The 11,999-nt window shown below is 34.3% G+C and overlaps 1 protein-coding gene across 9 annotated transcripts in view; it reads right to left on the bottom strand.

The window, feature by feature from the left end:
• Nucleotides 1-453: 453 nt before the first annotated feature.
• The window catches only part of kn (EBF transcription factor knot), a 93,782-nt gene continuing 82,236 nt past the window's right edge, over nucleotides 454-11,999 (bottom strand). The window contains exons 10-16 of one of the 9 annotated variants that reach the window (XM_081972966.1): nucleotides 8,378-8,562; nucleotides 8,197-8,323; nucleotides 8,052-8,140; nucleotides 7,803-7,992; nucleotides 6,804-7,013; nucleotides 3,918-4,093; nucleotides 454-3,819 (exon numbers count right to left, since the gene is read on the bottom strand). In XM_081972966.1, coding sequence (XP_081829092.1) covers nucleotides 3,924-4,093; nucleotides 6,804-7,013; nucleotides 7,803-7,992; nucleotides 8,052-8,140; nucleotides 8,197-8,323; nucleotides 8,378-8,562 — 971 coding nt within the window. In that variant the 3' untranslated portion in view covers nucleotides 454-3,819; nucleotides 3,918-3,923. Of the gene's footprint in view, nucleotides 3,820-3,917; nucleotides 4,094-6,803; nucleotides 7,028-7,802; nucleotides 7,993-8,051; nucleotides 8,141-8,196; nucleotides 8,324-8,377; nucleotides 8,563-11,999 lie in introns of those variants that run through there. The other 8 variants (XM_081972967.1, XM_081972968.1, XM_081972969.1 and 5 more) reach the window with 8 other exon arrangements.

Raw genomic sequence — 11,999 nt, 5'->3', positions numbered from 1 at the left:
AACTTTGACACCCTGTATCTTCATTATTGTTCATATTCGGAAAAAGCGTCAAAGGAAAAAAAACTTATTTTTTGAAGCCCTATTCGTAGGTGAAAGGAAAGCCCCAACTTTCGAATCACCCTGTATAATGAGGCTGTGACTTTTGTCACTCAAACTATCACAGTCAAAACAACACTTAAGTAATTCCATATGAAAGTTACCATAAAATCGAGTTAACTGACTTAGGTACCAAATGTTTTCATAAAAATTTTTCTTTGCGTTGTCTGGAAATTTCCAAAATCTCTATGTTCCATTAAAAATAATACAGTTTTAATTTTATTAAGAATGTATTTAATGTTATAGGTAAAAGTGATGAACTGTAATAAACTTTGCAGTGTTTAAAGGTCCGAAATTTAGTATAAATGTATTTATTTTGTTTGGGTAGTTTGGAAACTTGACAAAGTAAAACCACCATTATCAATAAAAATCATTTTATTTTACAGTTCGTTGAAGAAAAATAATTACACAAGGACAACAAGGAAATAAATATTTTGTATACAGAGTAGAAATAAAACATTTAAGAAAATAACAACAGAACACAAAGTACGTGCATTATCAAAATTGAACATTTGTATTTTAGAGAGAAACCTTTAGAGTGACAGATTTGTTTAAGGTCAGTTGTGTAGGTTCAGTTTAACTTCAAAAAAATTAAACTTTTTAAAAGTAACATTAAGACGTCAATGTTGATATATTTAACTGTAACCTATACAAGTGACCCTTAGTAACCTAGTATGTTTTAACAAAAGTGCTTCAGCTAAACCTCGTAAAAACCTTTTAGAATCGAGATTTTCGTATACTAGGTATTTTGCTCTAATATCCTATAGTCAAAAATAGATAAACGATTTTTTACATGATATTATTAATATTCGTGGGCTTAAAACTACCTTCCAGATTTCAATCAATGGTTGACGTAACACTGAGTAATTTTTAAATCAAAATTTGTACAATCCTACTTAAAACAAAAATTGATATGGCACTTGTATAAAATATGCGACGTCGTTGTAGAGTTCGAATCAGATGAGAAAAGGCCACCGCATCATCAATGACGCAGTTTTTAAAACTATTTCTTTCTCCTTCTACAGTTGCCGTCGCATTAGATATAATCAGAGGCGTCCTATTAAAATATTCCCGAAAATATATTGTTAAGCGGTCAAAAAGCCACTTGGCAACGTAGTACGGTTTTTACTTGGACACAATTAAAACAGATGCGGCAGCGGCCAGGGACATTTGGACCTTTTTATATGCTTTTACTAGCCGGCACTCTAAACGGTGTTGCCAAGTTTAAAAAAATGTAGTGGCGGACAGGGAGACTTAGGGGGTTAGGTTAGGTTCCGTTTTAGTCTGGTGTTTTGGTTGTATTGTTGATGGTCGCAGTTGAAGTTCACATAGTGTTATGAATAAAAAACGTTATTTTGTCAAAATGTCTTTCAAAAAGGTTGGAAAGAAAGGTGTTATCATATACAGCCAAGGCCGTGAAATCGTCAGTAACGTCTTACAATTTATGAAGAAAGAAGCAGAAGGAGTTTCCATTCCTTTGAAAAACTTGTTGTCTTTTATTTTCTTTATTAAAAACGACGAAAATGTTTCATTTTACTGATAAAATAATAGCACGCCACTGACTGGCTGCAACAACTTGGAAAGTAACGAGAGCAGCAATATTTAAAGCGAGACGTACAGAGATCGTGACATCATCGTTTGATGACGCCTGTGGCCTTTTCTTAGCTGATTCGAGCTCTACTTAAACCCTATTAATGTGATTTCCTTTACGCACCTACGATTCTGTACATCAATGTTAGAAAAAAAAACAAATCTGATTTAAGCTAATCTATATACAATTTGTACAATCCTAACTAATACTAGATTATAATTTAGAATCCCAGCTTTAAGCGATATGTATACTTTTAGATGTTTTGTTGTTTTTTTGAGAGATATGCTATGTCTATATATTTAGGAAAGTAAAGATATTTGGGATTAGAAGTTTACGAGAAGACTTATTAATATTGCTTAGTTGGCTTTAAGAGGACCTTTAATTCAGTGGCGTAGCGGTAAAAAGTGTCCTCAAAAATAATTTGACTAATATGAATAATTTATTTTATTATTGGCACAGTTGACAAGTGGCTGTATTAATTTCTTTCAGAATTTTCTTATTTTACAGTACATCTGTATTTAAATACAATTTCGGATGACATGATTTTTGGAATAGTTGACTAGTTCTGTTACTTTTTCTTCTCAAATTTGAACTAATACAGCACCTAAAGACGCCACCAAACTGTACTATAGTAAAATGTAATTTTCAAATTGTGTCAGAAAAACTGAATAGTTTCGAAATAAAGTTGTTGAAAATTTTATCAAAATGCAGTTTTACTTTTAAAAACATCATTTTTGGTACGACTGACTAGTGTTTTTTTTATAGATTATGAAAATTTTTCTTGTCAAATTTGAACTAATACAGCAACTTAAAAACCCATCAGTTACAAACGGAATTAAAGGTAAATATAATTTTAAAATTCTGGTCACAATTTTACTTACACATTTAAGACTTAGTGCAGTTCTTTGCTGTCCTCGGGTTATGTTCAAATCTTTTTTGTCTTCTCAAACATGAGAAAATACAGTACGTTAAGAATCCATCAGTTAAAAACCAAATTGCTCGTATTGTCAAGTGGAATTAGCAAACATTTCTTAAAACATCAGTTTATATTAAAAATCTTGACTTCTAGCATAGTTGATTAATGTTCTTCTAAGATCTTGTTTAAATGTTTTCCAGATCTTTTCTTCTCAAAGAAATTTAGACTTTATCATAGAAAGCGATCCCATACAAGTAAATCATGAAGTAAACAGTAGGTGCTGTAAAAGAAAACGTATAATTATACATTGTTTAAAATCTCAGTTATATACTGAAATCCAAACAGGAGTAGACAGTAGACATACTTGCAAACATTTGTAATGTTGTCAAAGTGCAGAAAAAGCAAAAAGCCTCAAAAATCGTTTTGAGAATGCCAAAGATATTTAAATACTATTAAAAATCTTAAGAATGTTGTGTAATATCCCCAAAATCTTTGAATTCTTCGTAGACTTACAATATTTTTTTTTTGTAAATTGATTGATGCCTCTAAAATTCTGTTTTATCATTGCTACCGAAGCAACAGCTGTTAATTTGAGCTTCAAGTAAATAATAACGTTTCTTTTTTTTTGGGATTTATGTTGGTACAAGCTTTTAAATTTTGTTAAGTCATGATATTACGGTTTGAACTTTGGTATAGTAAAAACTAAGATTTTTGGTGCAGTTGACTAATACATATCCTTCTAAGACACTGTATCATTTTTCCTAAATTTTCATTCTTAAATTTATGGAAATTGGGTTTGGTTTCAAAGTATATATTTTTTAATATTCGGAAGATGATTTCTCGCTACGCCACTGCTCTAATCTCCCAAAAATCAAGCAAAAATAGTGAAACAAATTAACAATCACAGTTTGAGAGATTATTTGTTTGAAGTTGTAACCCTAAACAAAGAAATAAATTAAAAATTAATCTTTGGTAACTTACAATGAGTATGACGATTGCACCGAAACTTATAGTAAAAAAGTCTAAATTTTTACAAAATGTTTAATATGTTTTTTTTCTGTACGGTGCTATATACAAGAAACTGTAGCAGCATGGTCGTACCCTTCGGGCTATTTCGTGGGTCCAACGAGGGCAGGCGAACCATATGGTTGGCCATTGCAAGGGGGAAGAGCGAAGGGGTTCATCGACGCAAATGGTGAAGATACAAGTGACATTCCTGGAAAAAACAATCTTATCTTAATTTGAGTAAGTTTGTACTAAGTAAATCTACAACAATCATTCAGGAGTAGCGGTTGTGAAAAAAAAAATACTAACGGAATTTTATTGCACAGCTAAATGGTGCCACCCTGTAACACTTTGATGGTGAAACAGTGCGGGCGCAGGTGGGTAGGACGGTGGAGATTCCGTCCCCTTTAAAACCGGAGCGAATGCGCTTTTTTCCTTGTCTGAGCCAGTGGCTTGCGTGCTTTTGTAATAGCTTTCGGTGCAGGCTAAAAAGCAAAATAAACACAAATAAGCAAATCATCCATAAAAATAAAGAGCAAAACCACAATAATTAATTGGTTACTAAAATTTTTGGGGAAATACTTTTACGACTAAAATCAAAAGCCTGTTACGTTAACAGTATTTCAGGGGTGCATAAATAAAATAATCACAGAACTGCCTATAAAGCTCCCTTTTAACGGTGTCGCGTTTTTAATAAGAGGAGGGTTCACATATGGTAGAGCTCGAATCAGCTAAGAAAAGGCCACAGGCGTCATCAAACGATGATGTCACGATCTCTGTACGTCTCGCTTTAAATATTGCTGCTCTCGTTACTTTCCAAGTTGTTGCAGCCAGTCAGTGGCGTGCTATTATTTTATCAGTAAAATGAAACATTTTCGTCGTTTTTAATAAAGAAAATAAAAGACAACAAGTTTTTCAAAGGAATGGAAACTCCTTCTGCTTCTTTCTTCATAAATTGTAAGACGTTACTGACGATTTCACGGCCTTGGCTGTATATGATAACACCTTTCTTTCCAACCTTTTTGAAAGACATTTTGACAAAATAACGTTTTTTATTCATAACACTATGTGAACTTCAACTGCGACCATCAACAATACAACCAAAACACCAGACTAAAACGGAACCTAACCTAACCCCCTAAGTCTCCCTGTCCGCCACTACATTTTTTTAAACTTGGCAACACCGTTTAGAGTGCCGGCTAGTAAAAGCATATAAAAAGGTCCAAATGTCCCTGGCCGCTGCCGCATCTGTTTTAATTGTGTCCAAGTAAAAACCGTACTACGTTGCCAAGTGGCTTTTTGACCGCTTAACAATATATTTTCGGGAATATTTTAATAGGACGCCTCTGATTATATCTAATGCGACGGCAACTGTAGAAGGAGAAAGAAATAGTTTTAAAAACTGCGTCATTGATGATGCGGTGGCCTTTTCTCATCTGATTCGAACTCTATACGATAATATACGTCTTGCTAAGGGATAAATGATAAAGGGCACTTCACTGATCAGCCCTACTGGTGGTTCACTATTGAGGACCTTTTGTTTGGGTAATGAAAAGACACTTGCAGATCGTGATATAGATAAAAAACATTACGTGAGGGTGTTTTAGCCATCTGGTGGTTTTAGACCAAAATTTAGCTTTTACTGTACAATTTTAAGAATAAGTGTCAAACCAAATTGACCAAATTGAAATATTAAAGTCAAAATTGTAAACTTCAATATCCCTGTACAACAAAGGGTCAAAATGTTCACTAGAAACAAATGCAAAACTTGAAAACTTTTTGGAAATCATCACCAATCCTAACCAAATTTTTAGTCTAAACATAATTAGACATGAAACGTTAATGTTATTGAGTCTTGATAGACAGGAAAGAAGAAAAATATACAGAGTTTCCTAATTCCTAAGTACGCTACACAACTCGATATATTATAAAACTATAAACCCTGAATTTAGGTACCGTATGTAGAAAACACCCTGTATATTTCTAAAACCCCAAAACTTTAAACTCAGCGTCAACTAATATAACTTTTTTTCATAACTGTCGAATGTCGCATAATTAAATGAAACGTGAGATTTTATTTTTGTAGCATCACGGTGTAATGAAAAAAGTAAAAACTTATCATGTTTTCCTTTTTAAATAAAATAATAACAATTTTTGTGTTTTCCAACCTGCGCAACTAGTCGGTATTTTGAATAATTTAGAAAGTAATTTTCTTATCCAATAAACGTTTTGTGACATCCTGTATAAGAAGATTTGTTTTATTTTCTCTTCAGATCTTTTCTAGGAGATTTTACAAGGAAAGGTAAAAGTTTGTTTTGGGAATATAACAGAAATTAAAAGGATCTCTTCTTCTTCTTAAGTCTTAAGTTGAAGATCGAAATGGCAAACATGGTGCTGGATACTGCTGCTTTAAAGATGTCTATTGATGAACATCCAAACCATCTTCTGAGATCTTTAACCATGAATTTTGACGTCTGCCCTCTCTTTCCATATACGGAATATTCTTCTGTACAAGTACATCTCAAAGGCTTCCAGGCTTCTCTCTGGACCAGGGTTACGTGTCCAACTTTCCCAGCCGTACAGCAAAACCGAAAAAAATATAGCACCTGATCATATGAATTTGAAGTTCCAATAAGCTGAGGTTTGATCTTGTGAAGAATGAAAACACTCTTCTAGCTTATTCAATTCTGGATCTTACTTCTTTCTTTGACTCGATCTGATATATTGTGCTCAGATATTTGAAGGAGGATACTTATTGCACGTTATACTCCTTAACCGACAGGTTTGCGTTGATGTTAGTTATTGAAAAAACTAGCACTTTTCCTTTTTTTAATGTTTATCAGCAGTCCATACTGCTCGCTGTGTTGAACAACGCGATCGACCATGCTCTGCAGGTCTATTATGTTATTTGCCATAATCACAGTATCATCCGCACACTGAATATTGTTAATCTTGATGCCATTCACATTATAAAAGGATCTAGTTGGGCATCCACAATTTATTTTGACATGAAGAGGAATAATTTAGTGGCCGAATTGAAAGAGAATTTATTATAGAATAAAAACTTGTCTGAGATATGAAAGGGATTTTAGTACTCAACATGTCAAAATTACAAAAGAAGCATTTCATCATCACCGAGTTCAATATTTACTTATATTTGTCAAAATGTTGGATTTACCTACTAGATTTACTTACTGGGTGTTGAATTGAATATTCCCGTCGACGGACTCCCCGGTAACATATTGCCCATGGTGCTAGTAGGTGTGTTGCCGCCATAACCGTTCATTTGGCTGCCGCCTCCGCCCCCGTAGGAACCACCGTTCGATGAATGCGGGGTGGAAGCGTTGGAACAGTAGCCCCCACCCCTTGGGCTGACGCTGCTGCTTTGGGTTCGACCGTACTCATCTAGAAGAAAAACCCTACAGGTAAAAATTTTGAATCAGTTAAAGCTATTTGCACCAATGGATACAATGTTTTATGAAATGACATATCAAAGTGAATAATGAGACAATAGAATGATAACAAAATCATCAAGCTTTCAAAATGAGTAATAGCAAATGAGAGACTAAGTCTAATCGATAGTTTAATGATATAAATAATTGCACTGAATGCACTGATGAAACAGAATGCAATAGAAGACTGCAAATGTCTAAATAGAGCTTGGTATAAACTATGATTCCAATGATTACAAATTTGACTAAAACAAAGACAAAACCTCACGTAGATAGTGTAACAACTTTATATTCTATGCAAATGTTACATCAAAGGACAGAGTTGATTGACTCAAGAAAATTCGGTAACACTCTTCTTCTCTATAGGACATCAAGTTGTTACTAATTTTGGAAATATGTTTGTTTTTCAAATATGTAAAAAAATTTATATTATACGTACATCTGGGTGCGTATTTTTGAAATGAGAAAAAGAACAGAGAATAAACCAAAAACCTGCCAATGTCAGCTTCTTCTGTCACATTCTATCAAAATTTCTCTCGAGAGTCTTGTTCCCTGCTTTCAAGAGTTAAAATTCTGGTAGGATACGAGATAGGTTCATCATCTGCAGATAGGTACTAACTTCTAGATTAAGCCTTTGACTTCATCAGTGCAAATTACAAATGTGGGTATTTTAATTAGATTACTAAGATTTTTCTAAATGTAAAGTAGAATTTCTATAAAAATAGAAGGGACTAAATCGAACCTTCCGTCCACTGACCGTTTCCAGTGTCCTGTACACTGACAGCCAATTGGCCCGTGTACGCATTGAAGGTCGTCGGCATCCCATTATTCGCCATCGTTGGTGATCTTGGTGCCGATAACGATAACTGATTATTCCTCGGCATTGAATACAGTGCTTCTGCTAAGTCGGCCGCCCTCTTCAGGATGATTTCCTGATAAAATTACTCCCAAATATTATTACTCTAAGAAAATAACCCAAAGATGTTATTACCTTTGGTAGTTTCTCTGGATCACCCGGATGACGTGGTATAAGCTTCTGGAGTCTTTGAAATCCATAGTCTATGGTAGGTTCGTTTAAAGCTGGAATACACTTGTCATTAGACTGTAATCAGAAACTGATTGAACACACAACTTACAAACATACACAAATCTTCCAGGTGCTCCTTTACAAAACTGTTTGGACTTGTACGACAACGTCACTTCCACTACTCCAGGTATGTGACGTGGGGGAGTTTGCACTCGTATCGCATGAGGCGTTATTAACTGTAATATGATAATAATTAAAAGAAGTACAAACTGGGAACCAAATTAACTTACTTCACTCCAAACCAACATCGTACCGAAAACCACCTGAAGACCATCAAAAAAGTTGTCACCGACAATGATCACAGTGGAACCACCAGCTGTCCAACCTTCACTGGGACTGATGGCTTTTATACAGGGTGTGGCTACTGGTAAGGGTGGGTAGAGTCCTGGAAATTGACCTGCTTCCATGAAAAATACTGTTTTAAATTAATGGGAAATTGGGTTGGTTTTAATTAATATACAAGGTGAAGTGGTTATTTTACGTCTCTAAGCGACAGAATTATAGTTTTGGATTGATTTTTTGTAAAAAATGCACGAAGCGATTTTTTAAATAACAGCGACATCTGTGGTTTTTACGTTGAAATGCCAGGTAACTAGTCGTCGTATACACAAGCGCTTTCACCAACGATCAAGATTTTATTTAAAAAATTACAGAAAATAACATGGTTTTTACAAAACAGGGTACACAGACAGACATCTTTGCTATTTGAGTCCTTGTTAAACGTCAAAATTCGTATAATATTTTATTACGCTAATATTCACCATAAATACACTGATATAGAGGGTGTTTTAGGCTATAATATGCAAACCAAAACAGCGTATTTCACGTCAAAAAATACTTGGAGTTTGCTGTGTAAACTACATTTCAAAAATGTTTGGTTAAAAAAATACAGTGTTAAAGTTTTACCCCCTCAAACTATTTTGTGCTGCAGTAGTGTTTTTTTTTCTTTAAAGTTTAAAAATCCTTGATTAATTTAGAAACTTTTTTGTATAATTTATTTATTTCGTATCTATAACCGTTTTCAAGCAAATTGCATTTTTTTCGAAAAGACATCTCAATTTTATTGGTAGAGAAATTGGGGTGTTTTTTTGTGATAAATTTGTAATTTTCTCGAAAACTGTGATAGGTACGGAAAAAATGAAAGAGACAAAATAGTTTATACATTAAACAAGAAATGCAAGTATTATATAAAGAAAATATTGGGCGCCAAAAAACCACCCTGTCGAGTTTGTTAAAAAGTTGACTTATCCAATGATACGAAGACATTGATTAGATACTTTAACTAAGCATTTTTGGAATATAGTTTATAGGTATAGTAAACTATAGCTATTTTTGACTTAAAATACACGGTGTAAATGTGCATATTAGAACCTGAAACACTTGTAAATTAAAAATCAAATTAAATTTGTATGACGTCACAAAACAATGATAACATACTTTGGATGTACCTAAATGAGTAAATAAGTCGTAATTGTCAAAAAACTTTCCATAAAGTGTGTAATTGATATTTTAACAGTTCCGGAGAGCTGGATTCGACCGTGGTGACTTATCTGACAGAACTGTCAAAATACCCTTTATAAAGCTATACCAAATCTTTTGTACTTGATAACAAGAAAGCTATTTCAAGCTTTGATTTTTATAGGCTCTTAATTAGGTAGATTCACTTTGACAGTTGTCACAAAATAGTAAGACCATTTTTAAGTAGACATTGACAGTTTTGCCATACATGACAGTTGTCCCGTGACACTAGATCAAATTTAAGACAGAGAGTAACGTTAGAACTGTCAAATTACTCTTAATAAAGCTGTACAAAACCTTGTGTATATATTTTAAGAATAATTTATTCTACTTTTAGATTCTCGGTTAGGCGGTGCCACTTTGACAGTTATGACAAAATTGACAGTTTTCCCGTATCACAAGAATATTTTTTACGTTGATTGTTACGTCACAGCTATCAAAACACCTTTCGCAAAAATATAATGCACATCTTGCCGGTTACACTGTAAGATAATGTGTTCTGTGCCTTGGTTCGTATAAGTTTATTTGCTGGCGATTAATTGTGACGTATTTGACAGTTGTCACCTTTTCTTTTGACATATTCAGCAATTAAGTTACAGGCATATCTCTGGTATTGGAGATAGATTCTTACACCTTATAGTTAAACTGTCTATTTTGATAAATGTGGCGTTATGGCAGTTTTCATGTAACAGTAGGATACTTTAAAATCTGACAGATCTGTTTTTGTGTGGTTGATAAGAAATCAAATAATCTAAGGATTTCATTCTTATAGCTCTATGATCTGATACTCAAAGGCCAGGCCATGACAACTGTGACATTATTGACAGTTGTCACGTTACAGGTTCAATCAATTTGATTCTACTACATTTTGGTAACATTTGCATTATTTTTTTTTCGATTGTGACGTCATCTCAAATTGATTTGATTTTCGGTATACAAATCTGTTTCAGACAAATGGTAATCATTATCCCAACGACCCCGAAATAAAGTTCCAACAACACGTTGTGAACGGAAAGAAGGGGAAAACTAGGGAAAATTAAGACACAACAGATAAACTAGCGCAAAGTGAGACATTAGCAAGCACGGGCGTTTGTTCCACGAGTTGAGAATAATATAGAACCAGTGAGGAGAGAAATCGGAACGTCGATCAGAGGCGTGTTATTAATTTTTACTTCCTCGTCAAAAGATTTTCAAACTTTTACTGCCCAAAAAAGTGGCTTAAAGTAATTGTGTATTTCTTTTCTGTTAGGGTTCAGAGTAAACAACCAGTTTAGGAGATTTGGTGCGTGTATATGGGGGACAAACTGAAGGATACGCCACTGGATTTTGACGTCTAATAAAAGACTGAAGTAGCGAAAGTGAAAAAGAAAAAAGATTAAGTCGTCGGCAGCAAGCGGGCCAACAGCGAGAGTGGCGGTGGAGGAGCAGCTCGGAACAGTTCCGCAGTTCCGTTTCCGTCCTCCACTGAACTGGATCGGGAGCCAATTTCGCAAAGTTTGGAATGAGGGTCGCACGACGCATATAAATGGGAACACCAGATAAAAATATCTTACACACAGTCATTTAATTCTTAGTTTTACATCTTCGTCCAATAATTTTGATAGAACACGCTATCTTAGCATATGTCACATATTATGTAATGAAAAGGCATCCCAACAAAATCCAACCTAATCTATGTGCTCACCGACAATATTTTTTCAGTTCTTTTTGTTATACCTAAGTCTGAATAGTTTTCTCAGCAATTGCAAAAAGTGATATTTCTGCACGTAAAGTTGGAGTAGATGAAAAGTATACCAAGTCATTCGTGAATGATTCAGATAAAACCAATAAATACTTTCAGCTAGTAAAATAACTTATGAAAATACAATTTTCTTCTCCACTTCAAGAAGATCAATGACAAAATGTCATCTTCACATCGTGAAAGTCGCTGGCGATAAAATAAAACTTCCGACTCCGGAACAAATCTAGTTCCATACGCCCGAAGAGGACAATATACGCCAAAAACAAAAAAATTCGACCCCATTTGTATGCATAAAGTTATCAGAAAAAAAGACTTCCACAATCAGTAAAGGGAAATATTCCGTAAACCTTTTTTCCTTCTCGGGTTTGTCTTACGCTCCCCTGTTTTGTATGCGGACCCACGATTTGGGGTCACAGTCTTGTGCTTTCTTTAAGACACATTTTAATCAAACACGTCAATGTTCTACGGAAAATCAAACTAAACTAGGATGACGTCATAAAATGCCATAAGGTCGGAGCAACAATGAGGGTTCTATTTTTCCAACAGTAACAAGATATCAGACAGTCAATCGTGGATATTATTTGACAGTGACA

The sequence above is a fragment of the Ips typographus genome, linkage group LG2, assembly GCF_016097725.1.
Source record: "Ips typographus isolate SLU linkage group LG2, UJ_Ityp_2.0, whole genome shotgun sequence".
Lineage (NCBI taxonomy): Eukaryota > Metazoa > Arthropoda > Insecta > Coleoptera > Curculionidae > Ips > Ips typographus.
Note: the sequence above shows the minus strand (reverse complement) of the source record. Positions and strands in the feature narration are given on the sequence as shown.